This window comes from Myotis yumanensis, unplaced genomic scaffold (assembly GCF_028538775.1).
Source record: "Myotis yumanensis isolate MYYU_CA2020_CCGP unplaced genomic scaffold, mMyoYum1.0.hap1 SCAF_3, whole genome shotgun sequence".
In the NCBI taxonomy this organism is placed as follows: Eukaryota; Metazoa; Chordata; class Mammalia; order Chiroptera; family Vespertilionidae; genus Myotis; species Myotis yumanensis.
In genome coordinates this window covers 139,962,691-139,987,664 of record NW_027223754.1, presented here as the reverse complement: position 1 = coordinate 139,987,664, position 24,974 = coordinate 139,962,691, and the positions used below count along the sequence as shown (strand labels likewise).

The window sequence follows — 24,974 nt, the reverse complement described above, 5'->3', positions numbered from 1 at the left end:
TTAGGGCTCCAAACATGTTTTTTACTTAGTCATTAGTGGGGACTTTTTATTCAACTTCTCTCAAGGGAACCTCACCCCAGGTATATAATGAAGAAGGAAGGGCCTCGTGAGTAAATTTTCTGTGTAGTCAGGTGTTTCCTCTACTGCCTCAGTGGCACGTGGCCCATGTCTAGACCTCAGTGACAAGCACCATGAATCTATTAACACTTTAAAAATGCGGAGGCCTCTCTTGACAGCTTTACTCACATACATTTTGGGGTGTTGTTGTTTTGTTGTTGTTTTTTATCGGTGGTTGGCAGAAATGCTCCTAAGTGTGTACATTTAAACTGCTATGTAGATAATGGAACTGTTTTTATACTTTGCAAACTAGGCCTTTTTGATTACATGGCTCTCAATAGTAACTTCCGAGATTATCTTTAACTAGATATGAAGATGTCTGAAGTTATTTTTCAGTTTTGTGATTAAACTTTAACTGCCAGTTTGCCACTTGCCTGAATAACCAAACGAGATACATTTTAATTTGTATGACTGAATTCAGTGCTTTACCGAAGGGTATTTACATCATAAATAGTCCCTTATTCAAAAATCCACAAGTACTAAACCATTAAACTCGTATTTTATGTCAATGTGTGTTTTCACAAAGTACTTCATAGAGGACTCCTTAAATTGGAAAGAATTGAACCCAACCAGTTATCTCTTTGTTTCTGATTCCTACAACTGATGCTAAATATAGGCTTGCCTTTATTCTTTCTGTGGGCCCTTCTGTTAGAAGATACTGTATGGGTTTTTCTGGAGTCTTAGTGAACCAGCTTTAGAAGCACAAAGCTTAGGGAGACAGCAGAGGAGGCAATTACTGCTCAATCTTTAATGTTAGTTTGGCTTCAAAAGAGTAATGTGTCCCCAGCTGCGGAAATGATGATTTCTGAATCTGAATACACCAGGTGCTCAGAGGCTGAAGATTTGCAACTACACCATTGTGTGATTTCTGCCATGAACTGCTCTTCCCAAGAGACCAGTGTGCAGTACAAAGGCAAGGCAGGGAGCCCTGACCCTTAAGTGTCTTTTCCTTTCTTTGCTTCTTGGGAATTGTAAAACCTATGATATTCATCTCTTGCCTTTAAAATGGAAGCATTTGTTTTGTTCTAAGTACTTCTTATGTAAGTGTTTTCAAAAATGAACAGAGAGCCTCCCCAGACAGTATTGGTTGGTTGCTCTGTGAAGGTATAGCATGCTGTGGGTGGGTGTATATAGGACACATACCTTTCTGTGCATAAGGAACTTGGAGCATTACTGTTGGAGGGATTCTCTCAATAGAAGTCTGTGTATTCCAGGGTTTTTAAAGTGAGCTTCTTACTGACTTTGTGGGATTATTCTCTTTAAGCCATTTTTTCCACTTATACCAGTACTCAAAAATGCAAATGAGAAAGTAGGAGGAAGAGTTTTATTCAAATAGCTCTGATATGAATAATCATAGCAGGATAATGAAGCATCCAATGCAATTCCCTAAATACTTGATGCATGTTAAGTTGGTGGATATTTGCAAGCCCATAGCCCACAGGAATTCCAGGGTTTCTGCCATGTGACTGACTAGGTTCTGCTTCTGGCTCAAAATGGCCTCTTCTGGCTTAATTTTTGGGCAGGGTTCCTTGAGTTTCAACTCTTCACTCTTGGATATTCTATTAAGCCAGACAGACTAGGGACTATACCATAGCTCTATAAGAATATATTTAAAAGTAACAGATGAGATGAAAAATTTCTATGCAAATCACTGTTGAGGCCCTCCACAAAATTAGGGTTATTTCTCAAAATAAATCAGGGAGCTGTTCTCTAAATAATAACACTTGTAATGTGGATAGTGTAGAGGACATCATTCTCTGAATCAGGTTCTTTCAGATGTAATTTGATTTCCTATTAAAAGATGACAGTGCTGGCAGTGTTAATTACAATGTGTGTAGTTAAAGCCTAGAAAATAAGAGCAGGGCCACACAGATTAAACGGTCTGTCTGCCAGTAAGTAAAATTGCAGAAGCACCAAATGGAGCCTGTTTTTCTGTGCCCTGCTCACAGAGGAGACCTGACAAGCATGAGAGAGCAGTTTGCACAAACAATGACAACTCCAAGTGAGTTGCAGAATATGCTGTTCTGGAAAATGGGTGTAAGCCCTCACTATTGGGACTGATACTTACAAGGCTTCCTTCAGGAATCATATTTGGCTTTGGGATTATGGAAGTGAGAGGGAGACAGCATTTTTGTGACTAAGTAAATTCTTCCTATGCAATTTTCTGCTAACTTTTATAACTAAAGACTGAGTTTATTTGTGCGTTCACATTTGACCTTTTAAATTGTAATTTCCTTCCCACCCTCAATCCTCTATTTGGATACAAATTTATAGGATATTTCAGACCTGAGCAGTATTTAGGGGGTTTGTAAGTGCATTTAAGCATATCTTGTATTTTGTAGGTCATTGAGAACATCTACTGGAACACATTTTAGTTTGGTCACTATTTTTCATGACACGAATGAAGCAGCAATTATGTTTTGCTCAATAAGTGCCGGGAGGAAAAGGTCCATCGTCTGACTGTTATCAGTGGCGCAGTGTAATGAGTTGGTATCATGCCGAGACAAACCAAAGGGAGGTTGGTTAGGGTTCTGAAACCTGAGGGAAACTATGCAAACAAATAATGGAATGGATTCAAATGGAAGACTCCAAGGATCTTAGATGCCTGTTGGATTGGAAGAGGAACTTTCTTAAAGATGAAAATGTGAAAAAAAAAATTGGTAAAATTGGACCTCTGAAAATATAATATTCTTAAAGTGTATACAAAACAAATATTGGAAATCGTTCTCAAATATGAATGTTATTAATATTATGCCAATTGGCAAACAGTTGAGATTCACTTAAAAGTTCTCCCAGAGGGAAGGGTGTCAGCGATAGAGAACATATAATGGCGCATTCCAGGACCTTGTGTAAGGTCAGCGACTTGTACTCCCTTCTCCCTCCAAAATAGGATCATCTCAGTACTGTCCTTTAAGGCTTCTCATCGCTAACCCTCGCTGAGAAGCAAAGGCTTCCATACTGTGTGACGTCTTATGAACACAGGCTTTAGTGCTTCTCCAAGTCTGCCTCTTCGCCATTTCTTGTGTCCACTTTGAAGAAAATCTCTTCTTTACCTCAGCCTTTCCTTTGACGTAATGATATTGTTGCTCTGCCTTTCAAGATTTTCCTTACCAAACACTCCTTTTTCTTCAGGGTTCTGCCAGATTATTTAAAAGTCAAGGGTAGACTTCTTTCAGCCCTCTCCCCAATAGGCTGTGTTATTTTTATGAACAGAAGGGTGGGAAGAATTTCCAGGGAGGATATGGTTAGAGTTCTGAGTTTAAACAAATGTTCATCTATAAGGTTAGAGATGGCGTGACTTGAATTAGAGCAGGAAAGGTTTATGTCATGTGCACGAGGGCACAACATGTGTTTTACGATTTCTTAAAAATAGATCTACTCTAGGGAAATTTTTCAGTACTTTCTAAGTTTGAAATCATAATGCTTTTGAGCATATTTTAATCATTTGACTAATTTGTAAATTGAAAGGAAGAGATTTATAGACTGGCAGCAGAATGGTGGTTGTCTTGGCAACCATCCAGAATGAGGAACAATGAACAGTGTAGTGATATTTGGCTGAAGAAGAAAATAGGAGGATTAGCAGGAGCTGTCTTCCAATATGTGAGTGACTGACGTGGAAAAGATCATGTCAAATTGTTCAGTTGGTTACACTGGGTGGAAGTTAAAGGGAGGCAAATTATTCCTGTCCTTGGAGATGTTTTTACATTTAGATGGATCTACTATCAGAAGGATAATCTTTTCCTGGGAAGGAAGAAACCTCTTGGAAGTTTCAGGCCGGGGCATCAGGCCGTCTCCGTAGTGAGACAGAAATGAGCTCGTTCACTGGCTAAGGGATAAGGCGAGACAGTCTCTGAAATCCCCACCCTACGATTATAAGTGTTAGACGGCACATTGGGTGTGCATTTTTAAAAATTTGGCATGAATACTGTGGAAGAAAATGAACAGGTTGCATATCTACCTATACTCTTACAACAGATTATAGATATGCATCTTGAGTTTCTATATGACAGTTTCCATAGTGGAATTTAATGAATGCCATTTTTAAACTTCACTTTTCCTTCTCTTTTTCTTTTACTTCCATCAGCTTTCTGTTCCCTCCCCTTTCTTCCCTTTACTTTGCCCCCTCTTAATCCATTCGTTTGAATTCCTTCCTTCTTTTCTTCTTTCTTTCTTATTAAATTTTCTCATCATTGGACATCCTATTGAGCCTAAATTAAACAGAATAAAAGCTGTTTTCCCTACTCTCTTGCCATGTTATTATTATCCAGACACATTAACTTCCAACGGCCACTGGCCTGGGAAGTATTGCATGGCCACAAACAAATGGCTCAGTGGCACCTCTGCCCCAAATGACAGTAGTGGTTGTGAAAGGCCGACATCTGTCACTCTGGCGGAGCTGTTTGTCCCATGCGCTTTATGCACATTGTCAGTTCGGCCTATGACGTTACTGGAACTCTAGTGTCACATGTGGGTGTATGTTTTGTTCCCTGTAGAAAGTGGAGACATAATTGAAAATACAGCTCTCCAATGCTGTAAGTCTTGGTCCATGAGTCTAGTAGAATAAAAGACTTAACCAGGTATTGTCTTGGCCAGATTGCATGTCCTCTGCCTTTGTGCCTCCTTCCCAGAGGCCCCGCTGCTGCCCCTGGGCCAAGATGGGCCAGGAAGAGGAGCTGCTGAGAATCGCCCCAAAGCTGGAGAAGGTGGTAGCTAGGATGAACATGGAAGGGAGCCTCCACCTTCTGAAGAAACGGGACAGCTGCCAAATGTGCACCAGTTACTCAGACAACCAGGATTGGCATCCCTATTAATGGGCTAAGCACTACTCAGATAAGCAGGTGGTGTCCTTGACCACAGTCCTTATCAAAGACTGGAAGTGGCTAGTGGACTCCCCTAGACTCCCCAAAGGAGGAAAAAATGGAAAGGAAAGAGAAGAAGCCAAGAAAAAAGAAAATGGGCTTGACTCTTGCAATTGGAAGGCTTCTCTCTTCCAAGGAAAAAACAAGGGGAAGAGCCCAAAAGCCACCGATAGATGAAATGGCACATCAGAAGTGGAGACCCCCCAAAACACCCAGCAGCCCCTTGAGCTCCACCTGGGCTCCCTCCATCTGCCTCCTGGCACCCTGCTCTCTCACGGGGGACTCTGTCCTGGACAGTGTGTGAAGACGCTCTCTGATGGCAGATGACAAGGACTATGGAGTCACTGTCAAGATGGCATCAGAAATCAAAGATGATATCTAACAGGAACTCAAGAGCTGAGACATGAAGTACTGGAACCATGTGCATAGCTGAATCAGCAACCTCAGGGACCCCAGGAACCCCCTGCAGCGGGCCATGCTTCCAGCCTCGTTGCCAATATGACAGCAGAGGAACTGGTCAGTGGTGAGCTGAGGGAATTGAGGATCGCCATGACCCAGGGGGCTCTCTGTGAGTGAGAGATGGCCAATACAGGCAGCACCTACACTGACCTCTTCCAGTGCAGCAGAAGCAGGAAGAACTGTATTTATAACCAGGTGCAGCACAGAGCCAATGAGCCCATGACTACCTTTGCCTTAAGCAAGCAGTGTGGCAATCTTTGGATGTTCCCCTGATAGAACTGCCAGGCAGGGTTTCAATGAACTAGGTGAGGAAGAACTAAGAGAAAGCACTAAGCCATTGTAACTGGAGAAAAAAATTAAAATTAAAATGAAGGAGGTGAAAAAGATATTGTTCCTATTAGAAAAGGCTTCCATACTATCATCTTATCTCAGAGTCCAAATATGTTCTTGATTCATAAGGCAACTTTGTCTCAACTATTCTGAGTACACTTAGAAGCAGGTAATTATAGAAATAACTAGGGTCTAAATAAGGTCATATTTTTAAATTAAGCTCAGTAACATGGAGTAGTATACACTGCATTTCCAAATGACTCTCATTTTGCAGTGATTAAGGTCATAGACCTATAAAGTATTATTGCATTATCTCCACCTCGAATTATTACTTGTAACATTACATTTGTTTCTATTCATATTTTATTTGTAGAAAGAAGAATTATACTTTTTAGGTGATATTATTCATTTGGAATTTCCTATCTATCATTTTTCTTTTAAGGAAAACATTTATATTATTTATATATGTGTATAATTATTCTCAGGACAGTAAATGACAAGAATAACAAGTGAATTATTGTGTTACTTCTCTAGGTGAAGACCCTGAAACAAGAAGAATGAGAACAGTGAAAAACATAGCAGACTTGAGGCAGAATTTAGAAGAGACTATGTCCAGTCTTCGTGGGACCCAGATAAGCCACAGGTTGTTTATTTTTCTTCTCAATTCTGCATATTTTGGGGCCAGTAAAGAACAAAAATTACCATTAGGCGCTTAACTTCTTATAATGATAGAGAAGGAATTTTAGTTTTCCTTTACTATTTTCTCACTCAAATTTTACATGACAATCAATGGGTTACTTCTCAGCACATACATGAGGACTTTTTTTCTCCTATCCACCTCTTTTTCAGTGTAATTTCCCATTCAAACTGAATTCACTACTGAAACTACCACCATCACTTTGAAGTAGACTTTTATACCTGTGGAAGTTGCTGTTTAAATGCATCTGAGAAAGAGTGGTAGAGAGACTTTCAAACATCATTGAGCTAATTTCCAGAACAGGGAAAATTCAGTGTTTGTTGAGAATGTGGAACAATGGTTTTTTTGTTTTGTTTTTTTCATCTAAAATCTAATGATGGTCTCTCTTGAAAGCAAAATACTGCAAATGAATGCCCTTTCCCACAATTTAACATCTACAGAGGTGTTTAGAATCTCATTATGAATGTATAATTTGGCTTTCCTGAAAATAACATTCTGCTAAGAAATGACTCTGAATTCTGGCCTTTCCTGTCTTGTGCCTTCGTGGTCAATGGCTCCATGTGAACCATAGTACCATTGTTTCTCCATTTTATTTGACAGCACCCTGGAGACAACATTTGACAGCACTGTGACAACGGAAGTGAATGGAAGGACCATACCCAACTTGACAAGCCGTCCCACCCCCATGACCTGGAGGCTGGGCCAGGCGTGTCCCCGACTTCAAGCAGGGGATGCTCCCTCCCTGGGCGCTGGCTATCCTCGCAGCGGTACCAGTCGGTTCATCCACACGGACCCCTCCAGGTTCATGTACACAACGCCTCTGCGTCGAGCTGCTGTCTCTCGGCTGGGAAACATGTCACAAATTGACATGAGTGAGAAAGCAAGCAGTGACCTGGACATGTCCTCTGAAGTCGATGTGGGTGGATATATGAGTGATGGGGATATCCTGGGGAAAAGTCTCAGGACGGATGACATCAACAGTGGGTAAGTGACCCTGGGTCCTGCTCCCTCACAGAACTCTGTAAAGAGGAAAAGTGGTCCACTCAGATGCATTGGTTATAAAAAGAGCATATAGCTTAGTTCACAAAGGCATTAGAGAATGTGAGAAATCTAAGGTATTGGGGTATTCAGGTCCTCTCTTCTGCTCATTCGTGAAAAGTACAGTATCTAAAATTTCTAGAAAATCTTTTTCTTACAAGCCATTAAATTTTTCTATTCTTAGTTCAGAGAAACACGTGTCCTGTGTTTTTCAGAGTGATCTTTCACATGCTTCTTAAATAAGAGATTTTGTAGAGAAGGACAAGGGAAGGAGACAGAAGGACGTTTGCTGAGCTGCTTGATTTTCGGGGGCTTGTCAAAGCTGCCTTCGCTTTGAGCTTCACCTATTTTCTGGCACTCTTAAATTTTGCAACTCCAATCTAACTTGAGGAAAAATCATTTTAGAGTTTAAAGTTTCCGTCGATTTGTTGTGATATCAGATTTGCTTCTTTCTCTTAATCCCTGTTTTCCTCATCTTTCCTATTAGATTCCCCCAAAAATGTGATTATAAAACTCTTAAAGTATTTTGGTAATTTGGAATATTTAGTTCAATCTGTGATGAGCCTCAATGGAGGCAATAGGATAGTTCTATTAATAGACTTTTATTAACAATTGTAATTGCCCTTTTGAATACTTCTTGTTACCTATTACACTGTTGTTAAAGATACTGATTCATTTAACCTCCCACCACCAGCCTTTAGGAGGTATTTTTGTACATGCTTGTTTTACAGATAGGGAAATTGATCCTAATCAGACCCAATTGTTTATGCTAAGGAAAGACCAGACTGGCATTAGAAATCGGGTGTGTCTGACTTCAAAACTCAGGCTCTGTGAATGCAAGGAAAAGCTTCCCAATTAACCTTACTATATTTTTTCATGTGAGTCTGGGTTTTGACCTACCCTTTATCCTTATACATCTGAGAGGACCAGTGTCAGAAATCATTCTTCTACATGACTAACCCTTCCTGACTTCATTCCTGAAAAGCTTGTTTGAAGGGTGACAAGACCTAAAAAGTACAAAAGAGATTAAATCAGATTCATAGCTCTGCTCTGATATCCTGATAGCTACCAGTGCATTCCAGGTAGCCGCCTTACCGGAGTTTCTAACGATTTATAATTAGGGAGACAGATTATGGTCAATTAAGGTAGAAAGTAATTGAGTTGCCACTGGAGTCAGAGTTCCTAATTTAAATCACTTTCTAGACTTTTCTCTCTGTGGACTCCTTAGGAGGTTAGTTTATCCAAATTCATTTTTGTCACCTGTAAAAAGGATAACATTGCAGAATTTCCACAAAATTATTTGGAATGAAGGAAATAACCCACAAAATTGTACATAGCACAAACCTTGTCACAATCTAAGTGATTAATAAGTTTATCATCATCATAATTACATTTATAATCATTAATAATTATAATAAATGACTATTTAACATCACCTAGAAGGGAATATCCAGTTCAGGGAACAGGATGGCAACATAAGGATAAGTCATGAACTTTCTCTGCTCTGTATCTCCCCTCTTCCTTTTCCATTCTTTCTTCTCTCCCTCCCAAATCCTCCTCTCTTTCCTTTCTCTAGTTATTACATGGGGACATATATGTGTATTCACTTTTTATATTCACAACTGGATGAAGATTTAATTGTATACATAAATATACACACATGTAATTCATATATATACATATATCTACATACACACATATGTGGTGAGTCTCATTATTTGTGGTAGTTATGTTCTATAAAGTGTGCACAAACAATGAATAGTGAATGCTGAATCACTCCTCTAGGAGAAATATAAATTTAGTTTCCTTTGAGACTTTGGCCATATTTTCATCAATGGATCAATATATAATCTTGTTTCATGTGTATTTCAGTTGAAAGAAACCTTATTTATTATTTAATACATATTTGTTGATTCATTAATATTGAACTCACACCAACAGCAGTATAACTCCTACCTGAATGAAGCTTAAGTAAGACATATTTTTCCATAAGACAGATCACAGCCTTCTTACACACAAGACAGCTTTTCGGTGCTATATTTAAGGGACCATTTTAAATAGCAAAATCTCCAATAGAGGCACAAAAATGTGAAGAAGTGGCTCTATTTAGACTGTGAAAGGATGTTTTTATTTTTGCAGTAGGAGAGCTGCAACAAGAAGGCAAAATGTCACCTTATTCGACCTCCGTCGGCAATGTCCACATGGGCAGCTGAGACATCTCGCTGCTCTGAGCATGTCCGTGAGTGACATGGAAGATCTGCAAGTACTGATTCGGGGGCTACACATTTTAGTGAGGAGCCAAATTCGCAAATGTGGAATTGGTGGATAATGAGGATTGACTGTGTTTATTTACACACATGGAACATGCTTATCTGGAGAGAGAAGGTGTATCAAGGGAGCAGTTTAACTCAGACATCAAGGGACATCCACAGTGCAATGTGTAATTTCAAAAGGTTCATACAGATAAAATTGAGCTGAGAGTTCAGAATAAGGGGAAAGCACTAAGTCCTGGCATGAAATAGAATGGAATGAATAAGAAAAGGAAACACTTTAGTTCTGTTCCTAGAGAGATTCAAATAGCTAGAGAGGAGAGAAATATATTAAGAGAAAATTTGTAAGAAAAGTGTATGGATTGCAGAAGATATTTAAAGATAAGATTTGAGAGACAGGAACTATTATGACAAGCCTCAGTAACATTAACCTAAGAGGTCTAAAGTATGTACTATACACAATGGAAAACACTGTGTCTTAGAGAAAATTACCTAATAATAGCAGAATATGAAGATGATGATGGTTTTTGGAAGACCAGTTTAAGGGAAATCTGCAAAATGGATTGAGGAAAGAAACTGTGGGGATAGATTTCAGGCACTATTACACAAGTTATAAGGTCAGAAATATGGGATGAAAGTGGGGAGGGATTGATATAGGAGGTATCACAAAGGAAAATTTTACAGATACAATGATGGGTGGCTCATGAGGGTATAGTAGTAAGAGAGAAAGATAATTCAGACAAGATGCCCATTTTATAATCACAAGAAGTAGAAAATGATACCATTAGAGAAAATAGGCACAGATAGAACTTGTGATATTTTTATTTTGGAGAGAAAGCAAAGAGAGGAGATGATAAGTACAGTTAAAATTGCAGAGTTGGAAACAAGGGTGTTACCGGACTGAAGGGGTCCATTTGCCTGAGCACATCAAAGCCCAATAAGACATGAACAGGAGTTTGCAGCCGGAAAAAAAAGACTTATTAAGGAGATGGCACTATGCCTGGAGTCACAGGTAGCTCATGCTCAAAGACCTGGCTCCCCGATGGCTTCTGGGCGATGGGTTATATAGGGGAAAATCATTAATCATGGTGACCAACAGAGTGAGTGTGGTGGTGTCTATTGACTAGTTGGTACTAGAGTAGGGGTAATTGATTATAGCATTTGGTCCTGATGTCAGCCATGGAATACTCTGTCCAACTTCACAAGGACTTGTTCTGTGGGATTGTTCTGCTTTGCTGGTTCTGGAGCTAAAACACAACTGAGGCCAAGATATTATGTTAATTTGACTGAAAACTCTGTCCCAATAGTTAGCAGACCCAAGACCTTGTTTCTAAGACTACTAGATGCTGACCAGAACCTCATTGTCTGGAGGGAGAGGAAGGTGGGTGAGTCAGGAGGTGGGTGGGTGGGTGGCCTCACCTATGAGGCCAGTTTGAGTTGAAGGGGGAAAAAATCAAAATAAAAAGCCAGATTAAAGAAAATAAGGTTTCTGCATGGTTACAGGGGGATAAAGCAAAAGTAACTTAAAACAAAACTAGTGTCCAGGGTAGAGATATAATGGAGGCCATGATCTCATATAGTAGAGAGTAGAAATTATGGGAGACATGTGGACTTCTCGGAAAAGAATAGGGAGAGAAGAGGGATAATGAGCTTATGTGTGTGTGTATATACGTATGTACAGGGTGTCCCCAAAAGTGTATACATACTTTAACAGCTGATAGTTCAATTTTGAAAATGAAATGCATTTTAATAAACACTGCCTTTATAATTACTCAAAGTGTGTGTATACATTTTTGGGGACACCCTACATGTATTGAAATTTTGTCTTGAGTTTATCCTATGTATCAAGCAACATTCTAGGCTTTGTGTTCAGTGCCTGTTAATTAGACACAGGGCCTTCCCTAGTGTTTTTATATGTGCTCATTTATTCAGTAAATGGATAGTAATATATAGACATGTGTATGTGTGTATACATTCTTAGATAAGTAGTTCTTAAACAACTGCTCTCTGCATATAATAATGTATATTACAGGCATACCTATACTCAGAAGAATTTTATGGGGCTCTGTTAGTTAACATTAACTCCTGTAACAGAGAAATCTCTGTTGTGTGAGATTTTAGAGAAATCTCAAAATCTCAGTAACTTCACACAAAGTTCATTTCTCCTTCCTATAAAACCCTCACTGGTGTTTCTGACCTTCAGTTGGGGAATGTGCACTATATAGTCTTTCATAGACTAAGGTGGCCGGTAGGTAATTTTGCTTTTATCCAGCCATGTTTCCAATGTCACTGGGCATTCATATTCAAAAGGCAGATGGCAAAGAAAGGAAGGGCCATGGTGTTAGAATATTTCATATGTACCAAGCCAAGCCAGCAAGTGGTGCATGTGACTTCTATCCACATTCCTTTATCCAGAACAGCTGTGTGGCCACGTCTAACTACAAGCCAGGCCAAGACCAATAGTTCAGCTGTGTGCCAATGCAGAAGAGGACATTGCTTCATGAGAGCTGGCCAGTTTCTGCTCAATTCACTAAGAAGGAAAAAAATGCTATCCCCATTGCTGTCCCTGCTTATTTCATGCTCCAGTAGAAACCCAATTCAGACTTCTGTTCTCTATTTTTGTGCCTTATCAGTCTTTCAAATGAAGTCTTGGAGAGTTCAACAATGAGTCCATTTAAATAAGCATCAGTGGTCCACATGTTTTATGTTGACCAGCAGTCATTCATATGTAGCTTAAAATAGACTAAGTAAAAATAATACAAATCCACATGGTGGTTTTTACCTGCTTGGTCTTATACATTTTATGTTTTCCATGGTATATAGCGTACAGGACGCTGAAAGTTAAGGAATGACGCAGAGTTCTGTTCTCTAGGGAGAAGGTGACTGACTAGACATGGTCAGCAGGTGTTATGCCTGGTCTCAGCTTAGGTATGACTGGTGGGCATTGTGTAGGGGACACCCATGGCGTGCTGTACATCATTGCTCAACAGGTTACATAGTGTGCCATTGTTGGCATCCACAGGATGTACCCTGGAGTTTCAGCCATAATTAAAAGGTGTAAAGAAGAGAGGGCTAGAGACACTCCAGGGGAATTTTAATTTAATGGTGTTTTCCTTAAGAAAAAAAGGGCACATAGATGCCTTTGCTATAATTCTTAAAAACGTTGAGTCATAGAGTTAACTTTCTGTTCCCAATTTTTGCAAGTATGGTTTAGTGATTAAATGGACAAAAGACACAAAAGACAGTACTGCATGAAAATGTTTAATTTAGGATTTTTTTCTCATTTAACCAGGAGGAATGTCATGAAATAAATGGGAATGGAGTTTCATTTTTTCATGTACTGTAGAACTCTGAAAATTAATCAGCATTCTGAGAGTTCAAAATTCCTTGAAGCATGCAAAGGCTTATCTCTTTTTTTCTCTTTTGAAAATTACTTTAAACACTTGGGGATGTGAATCTGCCAGTAATTAGGAATTAGTCATAGGAAGGCCTCTTACTTCAAATGAGTCTCTTTGAAAAAGTCTTTATTTATGAAGCAGAAGAGGCACAACCTGGAATATTGGGGGAAAGTTACTTATTTTAATTGAGTGGAAAGTGAAGTTATCAGCAGGTGTCTCAGTGATAAATAGTCGGGCCAAGATTATAACCTAAAATTCTACTTTAAGTCACATTACTCAAACACAAAGAAATGTAATACTGTGGAATGAAGTTTTTAAAAAGAGAGGTGGATATTTTAATCCCGCTTCTTCCTTGATCCCCCCTCCCTTCTCCTTTGGTAAAGTTTGTGATGAGTGAAGCATGCATAACATTGGAAAGGTTGGGTTACCTGAGTTGGGTTAAAAAGACTTACATGGTAGCACAGCTGGTGTTACTCAGTGGTTGAGTGTCAACCTATGAGCCAGGAGGTCACAGTCTGATTTCTGGTCAGGGCACATGCCTGGGTTGAAGGCTTGATCCCCAGTGGGGGGCATGCAGGAAGCAGCTGATCGATGATTCTCTCTCATCATTGATGTTTCTATCTTTCCCCCTCCCCTCTTCTCTGAAATCAAATAAATAAATAAATAAAAATTTAGAAAATATTTACATGGTAAACAACAGATTCCTAATTCTAATGCTTCCACTAATTTTATATTCAAGATATGAGTTATTTTTTAGTGAATGTAAGAATTCTAGTAGAAAAATAGCTGGTAAATCTAACCAACACTTATATAGCTCTTACTACATGCTAGGCAAAGTTCTGTGCATTTAAAGTTTAAGTAACTTTAGGCAGAACTCAGAAAATTACTTAATCCACATTGTGAGAATTCAACATTTTTTGAAGCAAGCAATGGTGGACTTGAACTTAAGCAGTCTGGCTCCCGTGTAAGCTCTTAGCCATCATACTGATCCTGTGCGATTGTCTACATGTCCACTTGTACACATTTCTCTCCTAGGAGTTGTTGTTTTTGTTTGTTTTTTACAAACAAATATAAATGAGCGTTATAGCAATCATTCATTATCAGTGTAGTTTTCTTAGCTAGCACATTTGATCTAGGGGTCAATTCTTAATTCTGTGTTTATTGAAGGGATGATGCTGAACTGAAGGGAAATAAACACTTGAGAAGCCCTGTGTATTCATGTCATTAAAAATAGCTAATTGTGCCCTGGCCAGGTGGCTCAATTGGTTGGAGCATAGTCCTGTACACCAAAAGGTTGTGGGTTTATTCCAAATCAGGGCATATATCTACATTGCGATTTTGGTCCCTAGTCTGAATGTGTAAGGGAGGCAACCGATTGATGTTTGTCTCTCACAGTAATCATCCACTCTATCCACATAGAAAGACTATGTCTTCAAGCAATTCTCAAGGGGAAAAAAAATTAGCTTAGCATGGAATGTGAGATTAAACACCCTGTTCTCATCCTCCTTGATCCGGCAAGCAAGATTACCTAATAATAATAGTGGTGGCCCTGTGATGTGGGGAGCCGGCACGGCCATGGCATACTCATGCCAGCTCAGCCTGGTTCAGTGACCCTGAGTGGGGGCGATGAAAGGCTTAGAAAAGATAGACAAGAGAATGAAAGCTGGGTCTCGGTGGGACGCTGCTCCTCTGATGGACAGCGCCCGCGCCCACTAGCTGTGTCTTTATTTTATAACAGATGCCACGAGGCAAAGTAAGGACATGATCAAGATGTTTACAACATTCTCATTGGTTTCAATCCTACTCAACTATATGCACCTGAACTCTATCAAGCCCACATCACTCAGGCACGTGGGGCCACATGTTTGGACCACAGGCTCAAACTTACATCCATAGCTGTTGGTTATAATTGTGCTGGGAAGGCTCTGCCCTCCAAGATAGATCCCAGACAGGACATGGGCAGACCATGTGGTCCTTCAGTTCAGAGAGCAATGTGTGGTGGTTAAGATCATGGTTCCTGGAGCAAACTTTGTAGATTCATTTCCCAAATCTGCCATGACTGTTTGAGTGACCTTGTGTAAGTCCTAACCTTTCATGCCTACTTATTTTTTTATCTCTAGTGTGGGCATAAATAATGTTATTACATGTGAACTATTTGAAAAGTTCCCGGCAACATATTAAACATTTGATAAATCTTGGTTATTAGCTTCTGATAATGGCCAACTGTAGCATATATTCCACTTGTCAAATAAATTAATTTAAAGTTTAGTAATGTTCCATTACTCTTGTGACCATCAATGCTTCAAAAAATAAAATGATGTTGCTTTTATTTTGCTAAGTGTTATATTATTTACAAGCCTATTCAAAATACAGATTACAAAAGGGGGAAAACAGAAGGTTCTATAATTGGCTAGTTACTTGTTGTAGTAATGAAGACTGATTTCCTAATAAACTTGAAAAGATATTCTAATTATTTCTGGTGAGTATAATGTTTATGTAGAAAAAAACTATAATAGAGAATATTTGCATAATTATTGAAAAATGTGAACACAGTTTGTTTATTAACTGCAATTGTCAGATGAGCTCATTTAATTTTCTGCTGATTCATCACACATTTATTTTCAGGTACATGACAGATGGAGGACTCAACCTGTACACTAGAAGTCTGAACCGAATTCCAGACCCAGTGACTTCCAGGGATGCCATTCAGAGAGGTGTTCACGATGTGACTGTCGATGCAGACAGGTAATGCCATCAGCATATATGATAATGAGGAGTGTATTAAGCAATTTCATAAATGAGATCCTAGGAGTTTTACAGTATAAATCAATGGACTTTTATTTTGATATAATCATTATTTTGGAACATTTAAAAAAACTAAGGTGATTTCACTTCAAGACTTTAAGACTTCAAGAGTTTTTAAACTCTGTATACTGAAAAAGTTTGCATTGCTGGTAATAATATTTAACAAATTTCAGGTTACATGGCAGCAAGTTTTAATAGATCTAAAGCAAAATTATAAAGATAGACTTATGTTCTTAATTTAAAAAGAACCCTGACTGATAAATTCCTTTCGATTTCGATACCCTCAGATGTACCTGGAGGCTAATGATATAAAGATTAAAACGTAATTCAAATGATCAGGTACAGTAAGCTTGATGCTTTTCTTGAGGGGTTTGTTGAAAGCATACAACTCTTGCTTTAGGCTAATTTCTGATTCATAATTGTTTCATATTGCTTAAAGGTAGGTGGTGTGTGTGTGTGTGTGTGTGTGTGTGTGTGTGTGTTTGCTGGACATTGTTTTGTCAATTTTATCAGGATCACTGCTGTTCCAGAATATTATCTGTGTAAAATAATGTTGTAAGACATACTTCTGACCTAATTTTGCCCCCTGTACACTCAGAATTTTGACTTTATTGGGTGGGAAAAGTACCCATTTCCAGCACTACTATGTATCAATACGTAGAGTGGTTCTTTAACTCAGCATTATGAAAAGAACAAGAGGTTAAGATGCCATGTACCCATATTCTGAAACAAGAACTGGCTGCTTGTCCTTTGTATTCCACTTGGTGCAAGGCACACGGGTACAGTCATGGGGTGTCAGGTAGGCTGGAGTGTGGCTTGGGTAGTAAAGAGCGCTGCTCTCTCAGCTTCCTTGGTGCTTTGCTGTTTGGATATAAAAAAGAACCTAACTGCTGCTTGCTGCAGCCTGCCTACTCTATGGGGTAGGGTGAGGAGGAGCCACGGAGGGAGAGGGGAAGGGCTCAAACATGACTAGCACCTCTGGAAGTCTGGTCACTCAGGATGGGGCCCCGGGGTGGCTTTGCAGGACTGGCCACCAGGCTGCTTCCTTGTGGCTTCCTGAGCCAGGTCACAGGTGATGGTGCCGCTGGAGGTCTGGGGAGATTCCAGGTGCTCTGGGGACTCCAACACGGTGGCCATGAACCAGAGAGTGAACTTCCCGGAAAAGAAGCTCGCCCACCGGTGACCAGGGTGGGCCTTGGGGAGACCCGAGTGGTAGAGAGTGGCTTCCCCAGGGTACTTGGCACTGGCAGAGGAGCTGTCACTGGGAGTGGAACCCAGGTGGCACTGATAGTAGTCATGGGTGGCCACGAGCGAGCCGCTGGAGGGGAAGGCTGCCGTGCTCTTCTTGCTTGTGGACGGGTGCGAACCTGGGTGACCACCCCTCCGGGACCTTGGGGCGTGATCACAGGTGGCGGGAATGGGATGCTAGGCTGGAGAGCCCATTTGCTCCACAACCAAGATTGTGGGGGCCTTTTTTTTTGTCTAGTGCTGTTTAGTGAGTCCATCATCACAAAGAAATAAGAGCTGTGTATGATTCCTGTGCATTTTAGTACAGCCAACTGCAAAGGCTGGACAGTTAATTCTCATGTTAATCTTTAGCTTCTCCTCTATCAAATGCTGATCTTTTAACTCCTGTTGGCCAGAGGAAGTGTTGACACTCATACCACTCTTCTAGTCTGTATCCCAGAGATGTATGTGTGTGTGTGTGTGTGTGTGTGTGTGTGTGAGAGAGAGAGAGAGAGAGAGAGAGAGAGAGAGATGTAGTTATCAATGGCTTATGAAAACTTTTGCCACCCCCTACCCCAGAATTCCTCTGCAGCCATTTCCCTGGCTGACTCGTTCACTAACTTTCTGCTTTTGCACTGATGCTTTCTCTGCAGGGAGTGCCCTTCTCTACATTCATTGATTTATTGCCTCCATCGCAGCATTTCTGTTGCAGCTTAATGTTACCTCTCAGGGAAGTGTTTCCAGAGTAGCTAAGACATTTCACTTCCAGTCACTTTCTCAGCCATTACTTTATGCTATTTTCTTCAATTTGCACATCACTTCCTGAATATATCATACTTATATTTATATTTATTTTATATCTCCCTCAAGACAATGTAAGCCCAGGAATGCAGAATTCTTGTCATGTTTGTGATATGTTGGGCCTTTAACAGATGTATGTGGAATGAATGAACACAGGAGTGAATATAGGCTACATACTCAAGTAGCTAGCAATACCGACCACTGGTAGAGAGTCAAATGATGCCAGGAAAGAGCCAGGGCCCTGCAAAAATATTATGTAAGAGAGGAATGAGTTTTGTGGAAAAATAAAAAGCAGAGATTAGAAGGGAAGATATCCAAAGTGTGGACAACATTTTGAATCTAATGACCTTACCCATTATTAGCTGATAGTGGGAAACATTAAAGTGGGGGGAATTGTGTTGGGTTTTGGGAACTGAGATTATTGTGACAGAACCTGGGAATTCATACAGAGGTGACATATTTTGGAGGCAGTTGGGATAACCACCTCTCTTTGCTCCTTTAAGGCTCCAGATTGGGGCCTGAAGGAGGAACCTCAGCTCACAGAAAGACCCAGGTGTGCACTAATCAGCTGGAACCTTTGAAAGCAGTGGTTCTTCAAGTGTGCCACCTGGGCCAGCAGCTTCAGCCTCACTTAGGAACTCATTAGGAATGCAGAGTATCAGCTCTGTCCAACACCTACTGAATCAACAGCTCTGTGGGTGGGCCACAGTCTGAATTTAGCCAGTCATCCCAGTGATTCTTATATACTCTAAAGTTCTCAAACCACTATCTTAAAATTAACAGATAGATGCCAGGCCTATGGAAATATAAACACTTAACATAAAAAAAAAGACATTTTAAAGTCTCTTATTTGTTGTATTAGCTGTGTTTGGTCAAGGGAAAGAGAATATCAAAATAACAATGGCACTAATCTTTAAAATAGATAAGCTAATGATATGTCGCACCTGAAATAATTGTCTCGAGTTAGATTCAGCTTTGGACAATTATATGTGTTTTGAAAGAATTATATAATTTAAGAAATACAAAAATACACTGTAGTCACTTATGTATATTAAACAGCAAAAATATTATAGAGAAAAATCCTAACATTAGCAGAGCTAGGACCTTCTCCTTTATTACAGACTAGAGGCCCAGTGCATGGGAAATCGTGCACTGGTGGGGGACGTGGCCTGCGGGGATTGGCCCGCTGTGGGAGCACTGCTCATCCAAGTCAGCTGAGTGGCTGTGGACCTGCCCTCTGAGTGGCTGCTCTCTGGTCTGGCATCTTCTGTGGAGCCGGAGCACTCGCCTCTCCAGGGGACCTGATTGGGGCCAGGCCCAGGGGCAATAGCACTGAGAGGAAGTGGAGTAGGCCTCAGTCCCACTGTGGCAACGAACCCACCTCCCAGCCTCCGGGATCAGCTCTGAGAGCCCGGCAGCAGTGCTACACAGTCCGCAGGCCATCCAGAGGAGGCAGCAGGGAGTGAGGAAGAGGAGCCTGGGGCAAGGAGGCTATGATTGTAGTCCAAGTTCCTCCCTGTCTGCCCAGGGTCGCAGTGAGAGCAGCCACTCCTCCCAGTCAGCCGAGCGGTGCTCCCACTGTGGTAGCACACTGACCCCCCCATCCCCTAGTGGTCAGTGCACATCATAGCAACTGGTTGACTGGTTGTTCTGGTCATTCCACTGTTTGGTTGCTGGGCTTTTATTATATAGGATAGGTCTGAAGCTCTTTTATTTATTTATTTATTAAATATATTTTATTGATTTTTTACAGAGAGTAAGGGAGAGGGATAGAGAGTTAGTAACACCAATAAGAGAGAAACATCGATCAGCTGCCTCCTGCACACGCCCTACAGGGGATGTACCTGTGACCAAGGTACATGCCCTTGACTGGAATCAAAGTTGGGACCCTTCAGTCTGCAGGCCGATGCTCTATCCACTGAGTCAAACCAGCTAGGGCAGTCAGAAGCTCTTTTAAAGTCCTATATTCAGGAAATGATTCACGGTGTATATCTTATAAATTGTATTGTCTTAAATATTAAGAGATCTAGCCGTTGCTTCCTGTAGAAATGCACAAACATGGAAAGGAGGGGTGAGAATTGCCAAACCATTAGATTCTTCAAGTGAAGTCAAGAATCTGGGCTTTTGTTAGAAATCTCCTAATCTCTCTATATAAAAACCTATTGTGCAAATTTTCCCTGCAGGAGTTTGACCGGGAGACCGATTGCTTGCTCTGACGTGCTCTGACCACCAGGGGGTGGCGCAGAACGAAGGAAGGCCCTGGCCGGCAGCTGGAAAGCCCCAATCAGCCCTGATCACTGGCCAGGCCTAGGGACCTTACCTGTGCAAGAATTTCATGCACCAGGCCTCTAGTTTAAAAATATTGCTAACTGTCTTAACTATGATCTCAATGGATAGTTAAACATATAAATTTCTTCAATGGCAAATAGTCTATGAAATCACAGAGAACCTATATACCATAAGAGACAATGAACATTCTCATATATGGCCATGTAAATTTCCTAGGCCCCATAAAGTTTCCCACAGAGGTACGGGTGCTGAAACCTGCTGTACAGAATGGAAATGTACTACTTATGAGAAACTGGACCACACAGGCACAAAACTATCTGAGGTCATTTCCAAGGGTTTAGTGTAAGACAGGACAAATCTAACCCAGATCATTTCCCAGCCACAGCAACCCTCAGCAGAGCTGGCCTCAGATCTGCCTGAGAGACCTGTTATGGCAATAACTAATTAACTTTATTTAAACTATTATATGAATCAACACTGTACAGGCTAAGCACACATTTGTATCTGTGATGTAGAGGGAGAACACAAGCCCTGAGAATGAACCCCTGACATTTAAAAAGTAAATAAAGGAAGAATAGCGATTAAAGAGACAAAGAAATCAGCTCTGAGATGATGTTGAGGAACAAATAGGGTCAACTGATAACTTTGAGATGGAGAAAAGAGGGAGGAGGCAACTATGTCAAATTCTGGATAAGTGTAGTTAAGTGAATGTTTGTGCCAAAATATAAAAGAGAGTGATAAGAAGTTTAACATTTGAAAGAAAGAAGTCCCCTGGATGATTAAGCAAGGTTTAAGCTACAGCCTGAATTTCTAAAATAGAGTGTCGTAGAAGTCAAAATGTGGTTATGTAGAGGATGTATCCAGGTGATCGTAATGATGACTGACTGAATGAGTCTTAAAGGAGAGGAAGACAAAGCTCCAGATATCAAATTCTTTATTAAATATGAACAGAATTATACAAAATGTAGTAACAAAGATACTTTTTTTAGGTCCATTCTGGATTGTCTATTACATTGTTAGCTAAATTATATTCTTAAATATAGTGATGGTTGATTTCAATTATAAACTAATCACTATTCATAGTTTTGTTGTTGTTTTTGTTAGTCCTCACCCTAGAATATTATTCTATTAATTTTAAGAGAGAGAGGAAAGGACGGAATAAGGGACACTCCTGCACGTGCCTTGACCAGTCTGGGGATCGAACCTGAAACCTTTCAGTGCACAGGCTGATGCTCTAACCACCAAGCACACCAGCCAGGACTACTATTCATATGTTAATTGATTTTGCATGTTTAATTATGATTTTTTGAATGCTTAAAACCTTAATGCATAGTAGAAATTATTATTTTTGTATTGTAGCTACTGACAGATTTGTTTGTGATACCACAATCCAGATGCTGAAGTCACAGCTGAGGAAGGAGTTTGCAAAGCGCCCAAAGGAATTGTCATGGTTTCACATGCCTCTCAGGTTACCAGTCATCACAATTCCTAATATATTAGGGGCAGCCCAGGTCTAAACATCTACTCATACTGCAGCACTTGACTCAGTGGGCGGGGTGAGAAACTTTTCCTCTATCCTCTTAGGTTTAGTGTTTGAGGGTGTGCAAATTACACTGACAAAAGCTAGATTATCAGGAGAAAAGAGAGATTTTTTTTTATTCATGTATGTATGTAGTTGTTTGCAGAAAATGTGGCGAGGTGGTTAGAATTTGGCTCTCATCTTAATAGGGCAAAGGGAGTGGGAGAAGGGCACTCATGGAAAAATAAAGGACTTTTTGGAAAGATAAGTGGGCTCGTAGAAGGAGAGATAGAAGATATGATAGTTTTGTGACAATGTCTGTTTAGGTGATTTCTTACACCTACTTCTTGTCTCAGGTGATAGGAGGCAATCTTCTCTGAGTGTAAAATTCGAAGGAGGGGATTTATGACAGAATTCCTTTGGGATGCTCTGTTTTTAGGGAAATAATGTGAGTTCAGAAAACAAAAGCAAAAAAGACCCAACTCTTCACACTATACTTTGGATCCCTTCACCCTAAATCTATAGTTGTTATCAACATGTAGAAAATTTCACTACATCCACAAAGGGAGTAAGGCAAATTCTCATATTAAACATTTTGCCAAGGTTGGCTTGATGTTTTTAATTTTTTTGTTGTTAATCCTCACCTGAGGATATTTTCCCCCATTGCTTTTCAGAGAGTGGAAGGACGAGGAAGGGGAGGAGGGGGGCAGGAGAGAGAGAAACATGGATGTGAGAGATACATTGGCTGGTGGCTATTGGCTGTCTCCTGACTGGGAGTAGGGCGTGAACCCGACACCCAGGTACCTGCCCTTGACTGGGAATCCAACTTGTGACCCTTCAGTGCATAGGCTGACACTCTAACCACTTAGCAACAAAGGCCAGGGCTTAACTTTATTTATTTTTTATTCCTCACCAGAGGATATGCTTAGAGAGAGGAAGGGAGAGCGAGAGAGATCAATTGGCTGCCTTCTATACCTGCCCCGACTGGGGATCCAACTGGAAACCCAGGTATGTCCCCTGACCAGGAATCAAACCAGCAACCTTTTGGTACACAGGATGATTCTCCACCAAATGCGTCATCCCAGCTGGGCATGACAAATTCTTATTAAATCAGGTGGGGAGTCAATTCTAAGGGAGGGAGGCCTTTGATATTTGCATGACTTCACCAAATAGGAGGGGTAAAGGCAACAGATTCTCTGAAGCCACCAAGCAAATATCTCCAGGGTTCAGACTCATGATGCTTGCCACTAGCCTGTGTACACTCTCATAATTCATTCTATTCTGTGCTGATTTGTTCCAGCATAATCACAGAATCAGTATAGTCCCACATCTTAAGTATTTCCTTCATTAGCTTACTGACTTTTCCATAGTAATTAAAAGCAAACACAGAAAAGATTAATAGGTTGAGATGGGGATAGATAAAGTAAATATAATTATTTCATTTCATAATTAAATGGCCTGCATTTTTTTCTCCTGCATTTCTTCACTTTAAGTAGAGAGATACAAATACAAAACACTGGAGAAGTAGAAAATGTTTGATTTTCCTTCTCACCTTTCCCTGGCCCCTGCTCTCCAACACTGGCTTGTGAACTGATGCTGAACTTTGTCCCAATTCTCAGAACTAACTGAACTCATTGTAAATAGCCTCACTAACTTCTAATATTTTAAGTAATATCCCTCATGGAATTAATTCACATTGTAGACCAGGGGTGGGGAACCATTTTTTTGCCAAGGGCCATTTGGATATTTATGGCATTATTCGCAGGCCATACAAAATTATCAACTTAAAAAGTAGCTTGCTCTATTTGGTCAAACATTAATGAACCCACCCCCAATGCCTTGGCAGGGCCAGACCAAATGATTTCGTGGGCCCCTGCTATAAATATATATTGAGAACTTACTCTTTGCCAGGCACTATGCTCAACCCCATGGACCCTGCACTCAGAGATCTTAATTAGAAGGACATTAGAATAGGGATTATTAAAGCTTAAAAAATTGAGACTCAAAGGATACTGGATAGTACAAGTAGCAAAAGTTGTAAATATTTTTGATTGGGTTACCTTTTAACATATATCAAAACATACATATAGGTAGCTCTAAGCTTTCTTATTTTATCTTATTATTTTATTTTATTGATTTAATTTAATTTAATTTAATTTAATTTAATTTAATTTTATACTATAGGCCTGGTGAACAGATTTGTGTATCGGTGGGGTCGCTTGGCCTGGCCTGGGGGATCAGGTCAAAGCCAGCTCTCAGACATCCCCTGAGGGGTCCCAGATTGCGAGAGGGCAGTTCTCGGATGACGCACCCTGGAATTGGGCTCTCTCTTCTCTGGTTCCAGATGTGTCACCGGAGAACCACAGCTGCCAAGTCACTGCAGCTCAGCAGCTCCTGCATTGAGTGTCTGCCCCCTAGTGGTCAGTGCACATCACAGCTACCCGTCAAACGGTCAAACTGTCCAATGTAGCTTAGATAGATAGATAGATAGATATATATATATATATATATATATATATATATATATATATATATACCAGTAGATATCTTTATTGATTTCAGAGAGGAAAGAAGAAGGAGAGAGCGAGATAGAAACATCAATGATGAGAGAGAATCACTGATCAGCTGCCTTTTGCATATCCCCTACTGGGGATCATGCCCACACCCAGGCATGTGCCCTTAACCAGAATTGAACGTGGGAACCTTCAGTTAGCAGGCCGATGCTTTATCCACTGAGCCAACTGTCTAGGGCTCTGGCACCATTTTAAAGACTGCCCTGACATTAAAATTGACCAGAGCTAAACTTTACCATTTTAGAATTAATCTCTCAATAGAGGAGGTGGTCCCCACTACTCTTATTTATGCAGTATTTTTACCTTATCTTCTTCACAACAATGTACTAATGAATCTTATGAAATGGTCCTGGTGGTAACAATGATGATGATAATGAAGTCAAGGTTGTTATAATGAAAAAGCTATAGTCATTATCAATATTGAGGATCTAGATGTATAGCCAACATGCCATATTATTTAAATACATTATTTTGTTTTATCTTTAAACAGCCCTGTGAAGCAGGTTTTATTACTGCCATTTTGTAAGACAAAGAGTTCTTAGAGCAAATAATTTGCCTATAGACTCTTCGTTAATAAATGGAAAGAATTGAA

At 40.2% G+C, this 24,974-nt stretch overlaps 1 protein-coding gene and 2 pseudogenes across 4 annotated transcripts in view; 2 read left to right on the top strand and 1 right to left on the bottom strand.

Moving 5' to 3' along the window:
* NAV3 (neuron navigator 3) overlaps window positions 1–24,974 on the top strand; it is an 832,877-nt gene that overhangs the window by 677,583 nt on the left and 130,320 nt on the right. For all 4 annotated transcript variants that reach the window (XM_070409676.1, XM_070409674.1, XM_070409677.1 and 1 more), the window contains 3 exons: window positions 6,300–6,408; window positions 7,063–7,446; window positions 15,794–15,913. In XM_070409676.1, the coding sequence (XP_070265777.1) occupies window positions 6,300–6,408; window positions 7,063–7,446; window positions 15,794–15,913 (613 nt within the window). The remainder of the gene's footprint in view (window positions 1–6,299; window positions 6,409–7,062; window positions 7,447–15,793; window positions 15,914–24,974) is intronic.
* On the top strand, window positions 4,773–5,856 carry LOC139006883 (transcription elongation factor A protein 3 pseudogene; annotated as a pseudogene).
* LOC139005220 (pancreatic progenitor cell differentiation and proliferation factor pseudogene) lies at window positions 16,964–23,444 on the bottom strand (annotated as a pseudogene).